Genomic DNA, 19,540 nt, shown 5'->3' with positions numbered 1-19,540 from the left:
CTTTTGAAGCGTTTCGCCCAGGATCATATCACCAAAGGAGGACCGAAAGGGTTCGACGTACCTCGGCATGAGCAGCAGCCTTGTATCCCTGGAAAGAAAAGAAGAGCTGATCCTTCAATGTTCCAGAAGGGCAGATCGTGCCCAGCACTCCCTGCTCTTTCAAACAAAGCAAAAACGGCCAGTACGACACACGTGCTTTAGCTGATCCGATAAGCGAGTGGATTAATTTGGATGCACTGAATAATTATTGCCCCACTCCACGAACACGAGAAGACGAGTACGTTTTCTCTGTACCCGGTGACAGAGCTGGAGACCGCGAGAATATTGAGGCATCCTTACCGTTGGAAAATGCCGCTGTATGATGAGTAAAAATGCAATCAGCGGACCTGTGTCATACTCAGGTTCCATCTGGGCTAGTCAGATCTGATCTACCCCGGGGTTACATCCCGAGGTTAGCAGGCGGCTCCTCGGTTTGACGAGCTTTAATGCGACGCTTCCTGAATGGAATTTAGTAAGGGTTTGTAGTACAGGTTTGTAAGAGTGCTTGCAGCTGCTGAATTGCATACACGGGGACAAGGCTGAGCTCGTGGTGGCGAGAGAAGGGAATCCTCGGAACAGTTGTGGGTCTGTTGCGGTCCGCACCGCTCGTGCTTGCTCACCGTCCCCTTAACGTCTTCCGAAATTCTCGGGTCAACCTTCTTCTCCTCACACACCAAGCCTTTGCCCCACAGACAGACGGAATAAAAGCGAGAAAAAAAATACCAGGCATTCGGCTCACTTAATAATCCCGCAATTCTCGGATTCCGGTCCGACGAGCCTGAGACGTTGGTTGTTATTGCTTTTTCTGTCGGGTCTATAGGTCCCACTCCCCCAACCTCACGCGTCTCTTCACCTCTCCTCCTATTCATAGTACACCTCGTTAATCAATGTCCCGATACCCTGGATGTGCACCCGCATGTCGTCGCCGTTCTGGAGCACGACCTTCGGATTCCGCATGGCGCCGACGCCCGGACCAGTGCCGGTCATGATCAGGGTGCCCTTCTCCAGCGTCGTGCCGATCGACAGGAACGACACCGTCTTCGCGATGTTGAAAATCATCTCCCTAAGGCACAGTCAGTACGCATTCTAATCAAGCAATAGTTTCCCCAGATCTTCTACGTACTTCGTGTTCGAGTCCTGCACGACGTTCTTGTTGTGAATGGCCTTGATATCCAGCTGGTGGGGATCGCCAATCGCCTTCCCGCTGACAAGCACAGGGCCGACAGGGGCGCTGCCGTCAAAGCCCTTGGAGAAGCACCACTGGCTGTTCTTGAACTGCTGGGCGCGGGCCGAGACGTCGTTGCCGCAGGTGTAGCCGAGCACGTAGTCGAGAGCCTTGTCCTCCGGGATATCCTTGCCGTCCTTGGCGATGACGATGGTCAGCTCGGCCTCGTAGTCGGACGTGCCGTCCTGCGCCACCTTGGGCACGTTGATCTTGGCCGGGAAGGGCCCGTTGAGCGCCGTGCGCGGCTTGATGAACAGGATCGGCTCGTTCGGAATCGGCATGTTGGCCTCCTTGGCGTGGTCGCGGTAGTTCAGGCCCAGGCAGCGGATCAGCGGCACCTGGTCGACGGTGACGGGCGAGAGGAGCTGGTGACGTGGTGAGCATGATGTCCTTTGTGTCAGATTATCCGGGCCCGGGGAGGCTCAATTGATATCCAAGCTCTTTCTCCAGATGGGGAAGACTGCGAGCCTACCTTGTCCACGTGCAGAACGCGCTCCGTCACAACGCCATCAAACAAGCCGCCGGTGACCTCCTTCGCGGCGACCTCCTTGCCCTCAAACACGGCAATGCCGACATCAGGGTACTGCGCGGCGTCGATCTGGCCAAGATGAATCTGGCCGTCCTCCTTCGCGATGAAGCGGATGAGATGAGTCCACTGCGGTGCCATTGCGGAAGGGGTATCTCTGGATCTGGTGCTATACTGTGCAGCAAAAGAGCCAATGCTGACCGGACGAGGAAGAGTCGAGCTTCTTTTGAGGAGCGCTAAATCCGATTCCGCACGGCGCGATGGCGTCGAGGTATGCGGAGCTCTCCCTGTCGACGCGTTCGGCGCGGGGGCGGGGTCGCGTTCGGCTGACATCATCGGATAAGTGCCGGCCTGTGGGGATGACTGCGGCGCGCGTAATTGGCCACACTCACCTATAGTCGAGAAGCCTCGGCCAAGCTTATCCCCGAGACGATCCGGCGTCGGAATTAGAACTGAGCGCCGGCGGTCGAAGACGGTGCTGTGTTGCGGCTTTCGAAGAACTGAAGCTTCCAAAAGTCCGATTCGGAGATGCCGAGGGCTTGATGCTGCCGATGCCATGGCCCGGTGACTTCTTGACGCTGTCTGAATATCAGTAGTGAAATTTAAATCCTCTTCAGCGTTTGGGCGGGGTATGCGTTGCAAACAGAATGACTATGCCATCTAGTACTTACTCGACCATCCGCCTAAAGATGACGGCACAGCACGCATGCAACTCATTTTGAGCAAATGGGGATTCCAATTGAAGGTGTCGGTAAGGTTGAACGGGGACTACGGATTGGATGACAGGTTGATAAACAACGCGTTAGGGCACGCTAACCTTTTCTGTGCAAGCTGTCGCATGAGCATTTGACCGCAGACGAACTTCACTCGTAAAGAGCAATTTATACCACATTACTGCGAGGACGATAACGCAGTAAACTACAATGATTATCGTCCTTGTCATTGCGCAAGCACGTCGGGCGGAAAAATGAAATCGTGAGAACATTTCAAAGCATCAAAACGCAGCAAATCGTACGCATACACCCAATTGGAAGCAGTATCCGAGCCTGTGTTATGTAAACCGTGAAAGCGAGCGCTTCAGTTACAGATGGTTAGCGCAACGGGGCATGCTACGGCACTATACCTTGTCACCAGGACCTTAAAAGTGGAAAACCCGAGGCGTCTGTGATCTGTGGGTTGCCCGTTTAGGTGAACGTCTGAAGCAGTTCAAGGGTTCGATTCTAGCTTAGTGTCATACTTCGGTTCCTGCGCTGAGTTGGGTGAGGGCTTGCGGGCTGTGGAAAGGCGTGACGATCCTACGGTTGCTTTTTGCTCTTTTGCTCGACGACACTCGAATCAATGTGCAAGTCCATTTTGCTCCTACACAGAAGATGTGCAATGGTTATGAGGAGCCATGTTGCTAGTATGCACCTGCCAAGTCATAGTCCAGATTTTCTTCGACAGGCACGTACCTTCTTCCTGTGATATATACCATCATATCTACCTTCTAAACAATATTCCTATGTATATTCACGGCCATACCACCCATCTCCCAATCCTACAGCAAGCGAAACCATTGTTTTTTCTGCATAGCCAATGCTTTTGTCCTTTCAAACGCCAGGCCAGACAAGCCCATACCATAACGCCACGCTATGCCGCAAACCCAGTGTACTCGAGACCCCTCATTCGAAGAAGCCACCATCACTCTCATCGCCAGATTCTTCTTCCTTAGCAGCTTTGGTAGCGGGCTTCGCAGTGGGAGCCTTCGTAGACTTCTTCTGCGCCGGAGCAGCAGCAGGCGTTGCCGAAGATGCCGTCTCGGGTGCTCCTTCCCTCCATTCCAGCCCATTTCGCAGGGCCTCCAGCGCGTTGTCCTGCATCTTCTTCTCCACCAGCTCCCACATTTCCTTGTCGCCTCCGATGCGGGTTGTCGCCGAGGCGCCATCTGTGTCATCCTTATTCTTGGAGGTAGCGTAGAGCGAGACGTAGGCGCGGATAAGCGGGTAGTAAAGGGTGTAGTTGAGGTCGACTTCGCAGATGTGCTTCTCGCGCTCGAGTTCGGCGTGCTTCTCGGGGTCCGAGTTCTCATTCAGACGCTTGACGGCCTTCTTGAGGAAGCGCGTAGCTTTTTGACGTTCTTCCAGGTTTGTTAGCATATGACATGGCGAAATAGCAAGATGATGGAGAGACGTACCGAAGAAGCGGACCTTGTGGTAGCGCGGGATCATGTCTTGCTTGATGCGCTCCGCCTCGGCGACGGACAACTCGTGCTCGCACGCCTGCAGCTCGCGCTCCTTGTCGACGCGCACGTTGGCGGGCATGTCATCGCCATTGCGCGACAGCTGGCGCCGCAGGTCGCGGATGCGGGCCTTGAGCGGGTTGAGCGAGAATTTCTTGGGCTGGTATTTCTTGGTCGGCGGGTGTTTGGCGCCGGCCGTCTTCTGCTTTTTCGCGTGCGGCGCGTTGCCGTCGGCCTTGCGTTTGGCTTGGTTCATTTTGTTGGAGCGGTCGGCGAAAGAGCGAGCGGAATCGTCGGCAGCGTCGACTTGGGCGCGGGAGCGCTTCAGGCCGGGCATGACTGTCGGTAGTGTTGGAGTCGCGACGGAAATTCTTTGGATTGACGCAGGGCCTGCGGCACTTCCTCGGCCCGTTCCTCAGCGTCGACGCCCAAAGCTCTGACCTCACCTCCAGCACCACCAGCCCTCCACGTCGGAGCCATGCCGCCTCGGCCTGCAGCTCGCTTCCGCCCGTGACATGGCCAGCCTCCCATTTCTGGCCCCAGCCCTCACTTCATTCGCCTCTGAGATACGATGGAAGCCGCTATCCGCTGGTCGCCTCATGCTCACCAGCAGTCGCCGCATTTCATTATCGTAGACGTCGCGGGGAACCGCCTTCGTCTGTGTGAGGTTGACAATGTGGACAAGAACACGGTCCGCTGGAAGCAGCTGGCTGCCCGCGACAAACTGCCCAACTTCACCGCCTTCGATTGGTCCAAAACCCATGAGCACTATGTGGCCATAGGCTCCGCCTCTGGAGAAGCAAGTCTGCTGGAGATCGATGCCGGCCGTCCCAACTCCGACTTTACCCAGTCTTTCCCCATCAAGCATCAGCGCAAATGCAACTCCATCGCCTTCAGTACCGGCAACCTGCTGGCCACCGGCCTTGATAGAGTCCGCAATGACTTTTGCATGAACATATATGACCTAAATCTCGGCTCCTACACCGCCCAGCAGGAACCCTACAAGAAGCTTGCTAGCTCAGAAGCCATCACGAGTATCAAGTTCTTCCCCGGCCATCCACAGACCCTTGTTGCCGGTGTGTCGCGCCAGTGCATTCGCATCTATGACCTCCGTGGTACGTGACTATTGCCCCGCCTTGGCCTGTGCCTTAGATTGACGCCACAACCGCAGACTCCGCCCCTGTCAGCGCTGCCCAATACGGGACCCGCCAGGTGCACAATCTGGCCATTGATCCCTTGGACGAGAACTACATCATTTCCGCAGGTCCTACCGGGGACCCGACGGTCAGCGTGTGGGATCGCCGCTTTGCTTCTCGGCCGGGTCCCACCACTCCCTCATCCGAAGCTCCTGCTGGTGCCGTGCTCGAGCTGAGGCCCGCTGTAGACAACACCCACGGTGCCGCCATCTGGGGTCTTCGCTTTAGTGGTACTAAACGCGGGTGTTTCGGTGCTATCTCAAATACCGGCGAGCTCAAGGTCGTCGAGATAGCCCAGTTCGAGTGCAAGGATCAGGTGCCCGGCTCATCGGGCAATTCCTCTCGATACCAGCACTTCACCAAGTACAGCCACACTCTCCATTACCCATGGTACGATCCAGTGTATGGCCAGGACGAGTCGACTCGGTCCATGGCGTTCGATTTCATGGCCGAAGGATCTCCCGTCGGGGCGCACAGCACCATCAACCTACAGTACAACCGCGAGATTAAGGTCACCAAGATCCCCACACAAGCTCCAACCGTCCGCTTCACCGCCTTGGACGAAATATACTGTGACCAGATGGCCGTTGCGGAACCCACGCCGCCCGATGGACCCATCTCTGAAGATCTCGAGAGGTTACAAGTTCGCGTCATCGATGAGAGGAGGCCTTCACAAGGTGCATTCAAGTCCAACACGATCGGTGCCTTTCCTCGGATCGAGAAGCTGAGCATGGAGAACTTCGGCCACAAAGCCCCTGACCGCGCAAAAGCAACGATAAGCCGCGAGCGTCACGAGCAGTTGCTGACTCTAGGGTTCCCCGATGTGCATATGGGCATTGGTGATACTTTGAAAGCTCTCGGTGTTGCAAAGAGGCGGGCAAAAGAGGGCTACTGCCTGGACTGTAAGAAGAACAAGCAGATTCTCTCTAATGACCCATGGCTCGTAGGTCTTTGGGAACTCGTGCAGCGGCTCGATGATCTGGCCAAGGACGGCGGCATGATCGCTGATGGAGTTGATCTGAGCTACCTGGGCGTTGCGTACATTTGGGAGAACAGCCTTGGAGGGAAGCAAAACGGGTATCGGCTCATTGGAAGACCATCGGTGTCGCCGCCGGACTTCCGCAATGTGATCCGTGAGATCGTACAAGAGAAGGAGTATCCACCCTTTCAAGGCGTCAAGACCCAGCGCCCTGAACACCGGCAGCTCTGCTTGGCCATCTGCGGATGGACTTTCTCTGCCCAGAGGATCCGAGAAAACTGCAAGGCTCTCATCGAGCAAGGCCAGTACTACAAAGCCATCGTTCTTGCGGTGTTCAAAGGCCACAAGGACATAGCGCTTGACTTCCTCAAGCAGCTCGTCCGTCAGCGATTGCTCCAGAACATCGGGCTAGGTGCCGTCATCGCCTGTGACACGGTGAACAAGGACCAGCGCGAGCTCTGTGAATGGATGGCCGAAGAAACGGAAGATCCGTACCTCAAAGCGCTCCTCCAATATTTCATCACAGGCAACTGGGAAGCCGTCACCAAAGTCGAAGAGCTCTCGCTCGTCGACCGCGTCGGAGTCGCCCTCAAATACCTCGACGACGACCAGCTGACGCAATTCATCAAGCTCGTCTCGCACGGCGCGCGCGTCTACGGCGACATCGAAGGGCTCGTCTTCACGGGGCTGGGCGAGCGCGCCATGGACCTGCTCGAGCAGTACATCGCCAAGTTCGGCGACGTGCAGACGGCGGTGCTCGTCATGGCGCGCACGAACCCCCTGTACGTCAGCGACGCGCGCTGGGACTACTGGACGGAAACCTACTTCCTGCAGCTGCAGACGTGGCGCTGCTTCATCGAGCGCACCCGCTTCATCGTCGCCCACAACAAGGTCGCCACCACCCGCGACGGCGCCTGCCTCAACAAACCTTTCCCCCGCCAGATCACCATCCGCTGCATGCACTGTCAGCTCGCCCTCGCCCGCCGCGGCGACCAGCTCGTGCCCCTCCCCTCGTCGTCCGGCGAGCAGAACAACGGCACTGCCGCCGCCGCCGGCACCCAAGCTGCGATACCGCCTACAGCTAACACCACCGTCGCGGCTGCCGCGGCGGCCGCAGCTATCACCGGCAAGCCTGCCAAGCCCGCGAGCAAACCGCTCAACTACAGCGGGAATTCGCCAAGCCACAACTCGGGCCTGGTGTGTCCGCGGTGCGGGCGCCGCATGCCGCGTTGCGGTATCTGCATGATGTGGCTGGGCAGCCCGGACCCGGCGACGGTGGGCGGCGCTGAGAGCTTGAAGGATGAGGACCATGAGGCAAGGCAGATGGTGTTTTGCATGACGTGTACGCATGGGTTTCATGGGCATCATGCAAGGGATTGGTTTGCGAAGCATAAGACGTGCCCGGTGCCGGATTGTCAGTGTATGTGTGGGTTGTTGAGGTGAGAACGGGGGTAGGATGAGGTGAAGTGGAGGAAGCGGGTTTCGAGGTGGTGGGTGAGTTTTCATAGGTGAGCGATGTTTGAAGGTGGGTTAGGAGATGGTGTTTACTAGATACCACGATGTCGTGTGTTGTCGTGTTGAAATGAGCGATGAGAGTATGGAATAGACCAATCATTACGAACCATTCTAGCTCATAGTGAGCAATCTTCACATTTAGCCGAAAAGGCATTCGATCTACGATTTTCTAGGCAACTAAGTCTCTAATTTCTCACTACATGTTCAACCAGTCATAATCTCGTAGCGTGCGGTGATCGATTCCGCTCACCGAGCCAGAAAAACTGGTTGCCGGCGGACCCTTGCATGAGTCATGCGTGAGACTTCCCCAGAGCCAACTTTAAAAAATTCCTGTGGAACGACCTAAACGTCACCTCTGTCTGCCCCTCATCAACGCACTTAACGACGCATCCTCCACCTCACCTACAACACAAGCAGACATAGTCATACATCTTGGCACCCTGCCTCAAGCGCACACTCAGCACCCCACCTCAAATCCCGGGATAATCACGTGATAACCCACCTCAGCCGCAATCATTCGGCGATTACTCACTCCTTTGCGTGCAGCAGGGGAAACGGTCTTTCCAGGCACTCGCAGCAGTAGCAGTATGTCTTCTCGCGGTGGTAGAGGAAGAGGCAGAGGCGGCCCGCTGCCGAGAGACGTGCAGGTGTCGAAGAAGATGAGCAGGATATTGCGGCATTCGGCTGAGGACGAGGGGCTGAAGCTGGGGCCGGGAGGATATATCTCGGTGCAGGAGCTGGTATGTTGATTCTTCTTTTCCTTTTCCATCTTGTTTTCCTGTCATTTTATAGGCTCCTTGGGTTCAGGATTTTGTGATTTTAATTCGGGTTCCCGTTTCTTATTGCATCCCGGTTGACTCCCCTCCAATCCACCATACTCCTTCCACACAATTAAATAATCAAAACTCTCACCCGACACAACAATAACCGCTCTACATCCACACTAACACCACCCCACCACAGCTCCAAACCAAAACCATGAAATCCCTCAAAGTCACCTTCCCGGAAATCCGCACCATCGTCACCACCAACGACAAGCAGCGCTTCTCCCTCATCCCCATCAGCGAAGCACCATCCTCGGACACCGACCCCGCACCCTCCTCCTCCTCCACGTCGGACCCAACCGCCGACCCCGACGACCCCTCCGCCTACCTCATCCGCGCCAACCAAGGCCACAGCATCAACTCCGTCGCCAGCGAAGGCCTGCTCACGCCGCTCACCGCAGACGATGAGAATTTCCCATCCCTGTGCGTCCACGGCACCACCGCCGCCGCGTGGCCCGTCATCCTCGCTTCCGGCGGCCTCAAGCCGATGAAGCGGAATCACGTGCATTTGGCGCCTGGCCTGCCGGCTGGGTTTGCGCGGATCGAGGAGAAGGCAGAGGGGGAGGCGGAGCAGGCGGCGGAGAGTGCGGAGAAACAGGTCCAGCCGCCCGTCATTTCGGGCATGCGGAACACCTCGCGCGTGCTGATTTACGTCGATTTGAAGAAGGCGTTGGCGGCGGGTGTGCCGTTTTGGCGGAGCGCGAATGGGGTGATTTTGACGGAGGGGGATGGTGAGAAGGGGGGTGTGTTGGGGTTGGAGTTTTTTGAGAGGGTTGAGGATCGGAAGGCGGGGAGGGTGTTGGTGAGGGATGGGGTTGTTGTAGGGGATGGTGGCGTCGAGGGGATGAAGGGGGATGTGGCCGCGGGTGGTGGTGGTAGAGGTGGCAGGGGTGGGAGGGGTAGGGGTGGGTGGAAGGATGGGAGGAGGGGTGGGGCTGGGGAGGCGTTTTGATGTGGACGTATATGATTCAGGATGGATTCTGGACAGCGGATGCTAAATGAATATTGGGGACTGTCAATCGAAACCTATATGACAGGGTAAAGAATATGGTTCGCATGCGGCAAACCTGATATTATCGATTTGACCTACTAGGGCTTTTCCCTTCTACCATCTGCAGATGTTGAATCTTGTGATGGCAGCCAGGAAAAGGCAAGTAGCCTTAATGAGCCAAACCAAGTGAAGGTAAATACAAGACCCGAAACGGAAAGAACGAATGTGTGCTACCTCCAACGCAATCTTAATGAAAAAGTAGAATTGATCTTGCACTACAATTTTGGTGTTTCGAGCATGTTCTGGGGCTTGACGTCGGCCTTCCAACAATACACATGACAAATTATTCCTCATTGCGGAAAAGCTTGCTACCTCGCTTTTTTTTTTTTTTTTGGGCGGCGCTCCTTTTTCGTCGAAAAATTCATGAGCCATACCGGGAGGACCTTCGTCTTCTGAGAGTTAGTATCCTGAGCCCGGACGACTTGCTGAATGACTAGCTTCATAGCCCCGCTACTGGTTCCATTTATACCCATCGCTATGATCGAGCGGGTCCCGCATTGTGGTTGTATCTCGGCTATACAAGACTCGATGCTGTGGATGATCGCCCTGCAGTTCTTCATCGGAGGAGCTGTCATAAGGTGCCGGCGCACCAGCAGGTGAGGAGCGCCTCGGCTTTGGAGCTTTAGGTCTGTTTTCAGGAGAGTCTGAATGGTGAGAACTCATCCGATAGCCGCCAGGCCTACGACTACTCTCCGCAGGCGCATGTTGCCTCCGAGTGGTTGCAAACTTCAGAGCCAAATCTTGGAAATGTTGCGGGCGACTGTATTGACCATGGAAGATGTGATCGTGTCTCCGAAGTCCGCTTTCCATGGCTCGCCGGTTGTCATCAGTGCCGTACAAGTCGATAAGGTACTTCGTAAACTCAAGGTATGACTCGGCGACCTTTATAATGTGCTTGGGCTTGAGCTTGACGAGGGAGTTCGGGTTCATTGCACTTCCGCCGTGGGCTTCAAATTCTGCCAGTGCCAAAGCTGTTTGGCAAGCGTTCCTGATCTGGCGTCCGTTCCACCGCGCGTTTTCGTGGCCAACCCAATAGTCCCCAGCATAGGCGATGATCTTTTCCTTCTTGATCTCAATTTCCCGGTTTTTGTTCTTCATACGCTCTTCGATCATCTCTAAGTTCAGTTGAAAAACTTTTTTCGTACACTCCTGGTCCAGTGGTGGATAATAGAGGCTGATATGGATGCGTGACGCGAACGCTTCGTCGAAGTCGCCGATGCGGTTGGTGGTGAGGAACAGGATCCCGGCGTAGTACTCCAAGACTCGGAGGAATACTATAAAAGCAATCAGTCCCATTATCCCATCAGACAAGAGAGCACAAGCTCTGTCAGACCTGCTACCAAGCCATTCCTCACGAAATCTTTTGGGTTTCTCGCGGAGAGAAATACATCAGCCTCGTCAAGAAGCAGAATAGACCCCCATCTATTAGCAAGGGCGAAATTTGTCTCTAATGCCTTTTCTACTTCTGCTGCGGTTGTGCCGAGGTCGCCTGAAAGTTCGAAGCACCGGTCAATACCTGTCTGAACGGGATGTAATATTGCACAAGGAACGTGGAAATACCGCAGGTTATCTGAAACAATGGTTTTTTGAATAGCTCCGCCACTCCCTCTGGCAGAAATGAATTGTCAGTATGAGTTTTCGATGGATGCAATGGCATGATTACCTGCTGTACTAGTCTTCCCCACACCTGGGGCGCCGTGGAGGAGCAGGATCAGGCCCTTTCCTATGAAAAGTATCAATTCTAGCTCTATAATTTATCGACGGAGCGCACGGCGTCTTACCCTTTCCACGTACGATATCAAATTGGTCTGTGTTGCTTTGCGAGGACTCCTTGTCACGGAAATGCTGTGAAATCAGAGACTCTACCATTTCCTTGTGGTTTTTGGGGAGGACAAGGCGATCGAAGGCGGTTTTGTCCTCCTTTTCATGAGCAGTGCCTTCTCCACTCCTATCTGATCTTTTGACATCGCTCAGATGGGTAAGATCCAGTTTCTCTGTCGATATTTGTCAGTAACTCTCCTTCCTCAGTTGTGAGACTTGAACTTACCCCATTTACGGGTGCGAAGGACAAATGCGAAAACTCGGTAGGACATGATAATCAAGTCCTCTTCAAATAATCTATTTTCGGGCGACTTGGTGTCCTGCGCTGACCGGGGGAAAATGGCCACGGAAGGGAGCCTCTCGCGAGAATCTGGAAAGAGGCTCGCCACGTACTCCTCGTTGCGTTTCGTTTCCACGAAGGAATCATCGTGAATATTCTCGTGTCGGCAGCATTCTGCTCGGCAAGGTTCCTTCTCTTTTTTCTTTTTAGACTCAAAGTTGATCCTTTCTTCAATGACTGGCGTCCATTCCTTGTCCTTGTTTTCTTCCGCAGATAGTGCTAACTCGAAATCCACGACAACTTGGCTTTCGATATCTTCTCTCGTCTCAAGAGCTTGTCCGGCATAGTACATGTGCTTGTGTGTAGCCGCGGCTATCTCTGCGAATTTTCGACCCCGGGCGATGAGCTGTTGTCGAAAGCTTTCGTCACCATTCCCATCATCTGTCAACTGCCCTCTCCTGGAGATATGAAACCGGAGTGGGTAGACCTCGAGGGAAGTAACAGTTCTCTCATTGTCGAACCTCTTTATGATGAACTGCTTGCCAATCGGACCGAGTCTCTTTCCATCAAAATCGACGTACACGCAGTCGACCGCAATAGGTATGTCTTCATCGTCGGGTGACTGAGTCCAGTAGGCCAAGCCATATGAAGCAACTCTATGCGCCGCGCTGGTGATGCTAATGACTCTGTAAACTTGTTTTCCGTCATTTGCAATGACCTCATCACCTGGCTTGAAAAGGTGCCAAATATCAGAGAAGAAGATCTTCAGGCTCCCTGTGTCCCTCAAGTATGTCAATTTGTTGGCAATGTCGGTATCCATGAATTCCAGCAGACAGCGTAGATGATCAAACGCCGTTTGTGAAGTTGAGTCGTCATCTGGGTCGTCATCTTCAGGCCTCTCGGCATCTTCTACCGCTCGCTCGTCAGTTGAAGCTTCCTCTTTCGTGGGTTCTTCATTTTTTGCGAGTTTAATTGTAGCAGCTTCCCCTGATCTATCAGCTTTGACAGTGAAATAAAAGCGGGTTCGTACATACCAGTGGAGTTACTCTTTGAGGTGTCTGAGACAGTGAATTTCTTCTCTAGTTTCTGATACCAATTGCGTAGTGCTTGGTTATAGTACATAAGGACCCTGAAAGGGCGGATGATGACTAATGGTCTAGTGAAGTCGATACTCTCTCCGTGTATCTTCTCAAGGATGCGGATGAGCTGCTTTGAATGTATGCGAATGCGTTCCGGAAGAGGGGACTGTCCAGTCAAGGCCGCGGGCTGCTTTGTAGTAGTAGCTACGTCCGGAGAGATTTGATCTTTGTCAACGGTCCACTTGGCCTTTGTAGATCGCTTTGGACGACGGGGAAAGCCCAGACTGATCACAGGTTCGCCAACTAAGACGTCGATGGCGAACGAGTCTTCTTCGCTGACATCTCGAAGAGCTTTGAATCCAATCCAATCGACGCGGTGGAGCTTTGGAAATGCATGGGATGGCGCCAGTGGTTCGTTTGTGGCCTCTTCCATTGTATCTTGGGCAGAAGTAGAGAGAGCTCCTGATACGTCCTCGGCTGGGACTGCTGATTCTTTTTGGACTAGGTCTTCCGGTTCTTCTTCTCCTTTCCTTGCAGTCTGCAGCTCTTCCATTGCCCTCCTTTTCTCGTTGTGAAGGATCTCCAACTCATTTGTCCTCCTTTTCTCGTTTTGAAGGGCCTCCAACTGCTTTGCCCTCCTTTTCTCATTATGAATAGCTTCCAACTCCTTCGCTCGTTGTCGCTTTTTTACAAGTTTCTGCTGCAACATGACGTCTCTTTCCTCATGTAGGCGGTCGACCTTTTGCAAGTATCTCTGGCGGAGAATAGTGAGGTTGTACTCGAAATCCAATGACCCATCAGAGTCGCTGTCTTCAAATCCCCCCTCACCATATTCTTGCTCGTCAGCATCATCCAAGCGGCTGCAGTCCACTTCTCTCATCCTTCTTAATCGTTCATTCCCAGAAGGCAGAAGACTTAGTGGCCGAAGTTTCTGTTCCCAGCTCTTCCTCCACCTCAAAACATCGCTCTCATACACTGGGTCCTCGTGCATCTCTCGCGCAAGGCGACTCAGGTCCAGCGTGTAGGTCCGGCCTCGATATGACCAGACAGAGTCTGAGTTTTCAGCGAGCTCTTTCCTTTGTGTCAAGAACCACTTCCAGAGTACCGCTTCTTCGTAGGTGCCGGACAACTCTCTCGCTGTTCTCCATTCGGCCTCTAGCATTGAATAGTTAGGCCTCGGTTTGGCCTGTTCTTCGATGTTGGACACCTTTTCTCTCAACATCCGGATCTCTTCGATCAACTTGGAAGAGCTGATCCCTACTTCATCGGACTTTCCGATTGTATCATCACGAGAAACACTGCTCGGATGCTGGGGACTGTCTCGTTCCTCGAGCAAGTGAGGTATGCCAATATGTCCTCCGTCGAGGGCATGGGCTGCATCTTGAGATTGACTGTCTGAAGGGTCGTGGTACGGGTCGATCAGTGAGGATGATACCTCATCAGATGATGCCCTTGTTGATTCATTCGTGTTCCTTTCCGACTTCACTGGTGTCGAAGCGAGGGTTGGGTTGGGGTCATGAGCATCGGTGCTCTCAGTAGCGCTTGCATCAGCGGTCGCAGATACGGTTTCCATGATGGCAAAGATAAGAGTAGATAATCAAGCTTGCTGATGATGGGTACTGGGAGAGAGAGGATGGCAGTATTTATCCGGGGAAAACGGATGTAAGCAACTATGTAGACAGGCACTCTAGCGGATCGCAGCTGGGTGTCTTGCCTCATTTGCTAGCAACATTCGACTTCGGCTATGCCTTGTGCCAAAAAACTGGGCTTTTCGGCGTTTCCGATGGGATAGGTCCGTGTGAGTATGTAAGTTGGGCGCCACCTGCAATGCAGGTCTCATGCAGCGTAAAACCAGCCACCCTTCCGAATCATGAATCTGGCTTGGTATTTGTATCGTATAGCATAGAAATACTGCATTAGCTTCAATTACGAGATGATGATAGAGAGAGTGATTTATCACAAAACGTTAATCTCCTTAACCTAGCTAGAAGACTAGCGCGGTCGGCATGCTTCGTAAATCCCATGAATGACAGCGATCGCGGAAGATGATAAGGTACATGCATTCCAGCTTGCAAGGCTGTATATCTGTTGTCTCCACTCTTTTCCTGCAAACCGACGGGCAGCCTGCAGGTTGAATGCTGTCCATGAACGGCAGCTGTGAAGCAGGCTGGAATCAGAAAAGAGATAAAATCAGGAGTCCGTGCAGCATGGTAAGTATGACTTACCAAAAAAGTGCCATTCGAGCCCTAAGTGGGCTCAGCTGGAGGCGAGCTGAACCGAACCCCAGCGAAGACGAACTCTGAGCGTCATGGGACCGCAGATCATTGTCTTGGCACCTATGCTCCCAGTAATTCCCTTTCTGCAGAAATATACTCTTCATTCCCTCTTTTAGCAGTCCTGTCATTCTGGGATGTAAGGAATATGAGCATATTTCTGCAAAGAAATCCTTTTCGAACAGACCCGAGCTATCAAACTACGCCACGTACAAGTCTTATCCAGGCTAATAAATGCATTTAACATGCAACATGTACCTACTGTGGGGTTCCCATCTATTTCGGTCTAGAATTGACGTGTTCTAGGAACGCAACCCGAGGAGATGCAGGGATCGGACATTGGGAGGGGCACAACTAGAGGATCTGCCGTGCTGGTAGCTGTTTCTCCGTCTACCCACATCCACTCACCATTTCCACTTTCCAATTTTGCGCGACGAAGCATTCATGGGACGATAACTCCTTTATGCTTCCTATCCTTGTTAGCTCAATGAAAACCCAAAAACAAAGCGAAATAACTGATTGCTTGTTTCGATTTGGGTTTGCGGCTGTGAATGCCCCCCAAACTGAGTCCCTTGATAGATCGTCGAGAACTAAGTACGTACCTGAATACTTGTAGTCTAAGCCGCTCCACTCGGTGATATATTGACCGGATCTCAACGCTGTAGCATCATCGCCTCCCACGCTCTCCTGCGTGATTATCCCTTGTCGCATACCACTATTTTGCACCCTACCGATCTGGATGACATACTGGAAATCTGTCACCTCGAGAATTTCAACCCAGCCGCCCGCTGTGGACTTCATTGAAAATCGCCTACCGAAACATCTTCCTGCTTTCCGAAACCATAACATGCAGTACGATTCGGTTCCAGGCAGTTGGGTGTTGAGATCTGGCCCACCAAATATCACGGTATCTGCACCGGCGAATCCAACATCGAACAGCGCAGAAAAGCATGTGGATCCTCGACCAAAGCCTCCAGACGATGTGAGCTGCATGGCCTTTTGGAACAGAATTTTTGGCGATGCTATGGCTCGATTCAAAAAGACGTTTCCCCAGAGAATCACCGATAAAGACTATGATATCAGATGCAAGGGCAACTGGGGTGAAGTTTCTGCTCAACTCGACGCGGCCCGGTGTCTCTACCTGGAGAAAAGCGGCATGAAAGGTAGGTTATTGAGAACGCGTCGAAGCGCCGCCGACAATATTCAGCCAGTCATCCAAGCCATGCAGCTCGTCCCTGACATCGATTATACTGCGCCTGTGCTCGGTGTCGTGAAAGTTCTTCTCGGGGTAAGCTTTCCTTTCTCACACGTGCAGTGAACAACCTATACTAGAGGGCGTGTAGCTGATCGTATAGCAGGCTGTGCAAGCTGCTGCCGACGGACGAAGTCAGGCTGTTCACGGGTTCGATGACCTTGATCAAATATTTTCCGAAATCGAGCTGTTCCTGCAGACTTTCCCTGACGACTACAAAGTCAAAGACACGGCAGTGGATCTCGTTGTTGCCACATTCAAGGCAGTTGAGCTTGCAATCAAGTTTTTCACGTCAAGCTCTGGTGAGCATTCGTTCTAAGAAATCCTTTGGACCCCTTCTATAGGGAAGTGCCAGAAAGGTGCCCACGGGCTGATCAATAGAACCCCATTAGGCAGACGAATGTTCAATGCGATCTCCAACGGGAATCAGTATCAGAAATGTTTGCGCGATAGTCTCAGCGAGATGAAAGCCTGCAGCCAGCAGCTGGTTCAGGATGCCCTTGGTTCGCACATGCACCATACACAGCATTCAATGAGGAAAATCTTGCACGGTAAGTTTGGTCTACAAGACGCAATATTCATTGAAAAGGAGATCTGACCAAAGTCTTTCAACCAACACAGAACTCGGAGCATTGAGGAGGATGCATGAGGCGTTTGTCAAAGCTCAGGAGGGACAGCGTCAAATGTTCAACGCGATGACTTCATTGCTCACTGAATACAATCGTAGCCAAGAAGGTCAGCTTCAATAGCGCAACCTTTCTATGGTCTATTGATCTAACTTCCGTCATCCCTAGAGAATCGCCACCTGCGAGCGGAGATCTATCGCATCCGGTCTCGGACGGCATCTCCTACACCAGCCACCATATATTTCACCAAAAATGACGATCTCTTGGACTTCATTGGTATACCAAACTTCGAGGAAAGCGACATGCAACACATTTTGCAGAAGAAAAGTCGTTTGGATTCAGAACAGCAAGTGCGGGCCGAAGCTATTGTTCAGAACCAGCGGTTCAAGGACTGGATTATCTCCCCGATGTCTGAGATGCTCCTTATCCACGGCGACTTCCGCGAGGGCAACCAAAGAGTATCCGCACTATCTCTGTTCTGCACAACGCTCACGGCAGCTCTGCGGGCAGACCGAAGCTTCCTTCCATTAATATTCTTCTGCGGCAGCCACCTTGAGGATGACCCTTGTGCTGGAGGATTATTGATGATCTCCAGCCTCGTGGTGCAACTATTATCGCAGCAGACCTTTGACATCCGGTGCTTCCCAAATAAGCTATATGAGGATCTGAAGCAGTGTGGCAACATCGCCGCCTTGTGCTCTTTGTTCAAATGGCTTCTTCGCCAGCTGCCGAGCAATGTAACTGTTTTCTGTCTGATAGATGGTGCCGTGTATTACGAGCGCGACCACTTCATGGACGGCATGTCAGAGGTACTTACCAAGATTCTAGACATGACGAACGAGGGCAGTCTCCCTGTAACTGCCAAGGTGTTAGTCACAAGTCCTACACCTACGAGTCTGATACGATTACCCTTCGAGGTCAAGGATTCTCTTTTGTCCCTAGCAACAATGTCGTTACGGAGATGGGGGTCTAGCCAGTCACGATTGGAGCGTGAAATGGGCGAGGAGTTATGTGATTCATAGTTTTCACACGGCGATTGAGCAAGAGAGCCATGCCTTTTTAATCTTTCCTCAGCATTGATCGATCTTCAAGGCATTTTATGTATTTCACCGGGATACCTATTCATCACGTGTGGATTTATTTTACGTACATCATGCTCAACAGTGAAAATTACTGAAACTGTTTACTCACAGTTTGTTTTCTGGCTATGCAGAGGGGTGGAGCACATCTTGATATCGGTGGAGATGTAGTTTAACGGATTTGCGTGAAAGGAGAGCTCTCATCTTGGTGCACAAAGGCTGCATATGTACACTTGCAAAGACCCATTTCAAAGGTGACACGCAAGTTTACAATGGTTTCCCAACCGACCTTGGCAGCCCGTACTCCATGGGGAGTTATCGCCTACTGCAGTCGAAGAATGACCTGTTCGGTACCTCGGCGTCTGCAAGCTGCGTAGGGTGAGGGGCACACGTAACACTGAGGTTCTCCGCATATAGACGCTGGTGTAACAATCAGTCGTTCGGATAAGAAGTTCTGGCAGGTTTTGATGATACTCGCTAATCTGTAACGCAACGTATCACAGATCAGGGCCATGGTACGTCATCCTCTCCTGAGAAGTTGAAGGCACAGAGCACACAGTATCGCTCGATTTTTATAGGGGTTCAACTTTCGATATTTACATTACCAGATAATTTCGTTCGCACTGGCACTTGAAAAGGCTTTGGCCCTACAGCCTACGCATTAACCCAGTGGTACCACGTAGATTAATGCTTCCTTGCTATTTCCTTTTCCTTCAACTAAATTATTTTCTCGTTGATCTGCCTACAGTCAGCTACTGGATAGGCCAGTCACTGTACTACGGTCATCATTTACACGGACCGGTGAGCATTAGTGTGCGTATCTTATCGACGCTAAAGCAATGCCCCACACTAATGTAAGATCAAGATGGCTTTATGATTCAAGATCTGCTTCAATTGGCCGATAAACGTGGCCTCCAGAACATAATTTGGCAATTGAGGAAAGAGACGAAGTATGATCGACAAGCTGAAGCTATATTTTGCCCCATGTATTGCGCCATTGGAGCCTACCCCGGCGTGGTATTCGAGTCGTGCATGTCTCATGGGCTTGGGGCTCCCACCAATCGGGTAAGCGGATACCCACTAATTACTCGGCTTAGCCAGCATCCGATAAATACCAAGACTGGAGTCAGCTGAACTTCAAGCTGATCTACAGTGTGTTCTCGTATCTGCGATCTGCGCCCACTGCGGATCTACCCGCAGATCGCAGCCCAAATCTGATCGCGCGTACGAGCCCCACACAACATGCGAGGGTCAGTTTTTGCTCAAGCGGTGTGTGGTAAAACTTAAAAATTTCCTTCCATACAATGACCGGGTATGGCCTTTATTCCGCCGCCGACCGTGTGAAGGTTGTGCCGGAGGCATTCATAGAGTTGGCTGTCTTCGTCATCACACAGCCGCCTCAGGGTCGTCACTGTGGGCCCGCTAAAAGGACTACCCCACAAAGCGTGATACGCTTATCAGCCGCACAACCATCAGGGGCGAAAGCGCAATCGTGGCGGAGCGGAGCCCGCCGTATGCCACGTGTCTGAAGATGACAGCATCTAGGAGAAATACTAC

At 52.6% G+C, this 19,540-nt stretch overlaps 6 protein-coding genes across 6 annotated transcripts; 3 read left to right on the top strand and 3 right to left on the bottom strand.

Moving 5' to 3' along the window:
* Window positions 1–900: 900 nt before the first annotated feature.
* LTHEOB_11055 (Fumarylacetoacetate hydrolase) lies at window positions 901–1,931 on the bottom strand (the record flags this gene model as incomplete). The annotated part of the gene is made up of 3 exons (XM_035507769.1): window positions 901–1,102; window positions 1,163–1,629; window positions 1,737–1,931. 3 exons carry the CDS (start codon window positions 1,929–1,931, stop codon window positions 901–903), a joined length of 864 nt encoding a protein of 287 aa, XP_035366808.1.
* Window positions 1,932–3,451: 1,520 nt separating this feature from the next.
* LTHEOB_11054 (rRNA-processing protein EFG1) lies at window positions 3,452–4,345 on the bottom strand (the record flags this gene model as incomplete). The annotated part of the gene is made up of 2 exons (XM_035507768.1): window positions 3,452–3,906; window positions 3,964–4,345. 2 exons carry the CDS (start codon window positions 4,343–4,345, stop codon window positions 3,452–3,454), a joined length of 837 nt encoding a protein of 278 aa, XP_035366807.1.
* A 234-nt stretch (window positions 4,346–4,579) lies between these two features.
* LTHEOB_11053 (Ubiquitin-protein ligase e3) lies at window positions 4,580–7,577 on the top strand (the record flags this gene model as incomplete). Its single annotated transcript, XM_035507767.1, has 3 exons — window positions 4,580–5,123; window positions 5,180–7,525; window positions 7,573–7,577. 3 exons carry the CDS (start codon window positions 4,580–4,582, stop codon window positions 7,575–7,577), a joined length of 2,895 nt encoding a protein of 964 aa, XP_035366806.1.
* A 1,099-nt stretch (window positions 7,578–8,676) lies between these two features.
* Window positions 8,677–9,474, top strand: LTHEOB_11052 (tRNA 2phosphotransferase 1; the record flags this gene model as incomplete). Its single annotated transcript, XM_035507766.1, has 1 exon — window positions 8,677–9,474. One exon carries the CDS (start codon window positions 8,677–8,679, stop codon window positions 9,472–9,474), a length of 798 nt encoding a protein of 265 aa, XP_035366805.1.
* Window positions 9,475–10,023: 549 nt separating this feature from the next.
* LTHEOB_11051 (AAA family ATPAse) lies at window positions 10,024–14,326 on the bottom strand (the record flags this gene model as incomplete). Its single annotated transcript, XM_035507765.1, has 5 exons — window positions 10,024–10,847; window positions 11,237–11,296; window positions 11,355–11,567; window positions 11,621–12,583; window positions 12,709–14,326. The coding sequence occupies 5 exons, from the start codon at window positions 14,324–14,326 to the stop codon at window positions 10,024–10,026; spliced, it is 3,678 nt and encodes a 1,225-aa protein (XP_035366804.1).
* Window positions 14,327–15,976: 1,650 nt separating this feature from the next.
* Window positions 15,977–17,926, top strand: LTHEOB_11050 (uncharacterized protein; the record flags this gene model as incomplete). Its single annotated transcript, XM_035507764.1, has 7 exons — window positions 15,977–16,008; window positions 16,110–16,189; window positions 16,238–16,314; window positions 16,385–16,580; window positions 16,671–16,829; window positions 16,900–17,013; window positions 17,073–17,926. 7 exons carry the CDS (start codon window positions 15,977–15,979, stop codon window positions 17,924–17,926), a joined length of 1,512 nt encoding a protein of 503 aa, XP_035366803.1.
* Window positions 17,927–19,540: the final 1,614 nt, after the last annotated feature.

Source organism: Lasiodiplodia theobromae, assembly GCF_012971845.1.
Source record: "Lasiodiplodia theobromae strain AM2As chromosome Unknown scaffold_44, whole genome shotgun sequence".
Lineage (NCBI taxonomy): Eukaryota > Fungi > Ascomycota > Dothideomycetes > Botryosphaeriales > Botryosphaeriaceae > Lasiodiplodia > Lasiodiplodia theobromae.
This window is presented reverse-complemented; position numbering and strand designations above follow the sequence as displayed.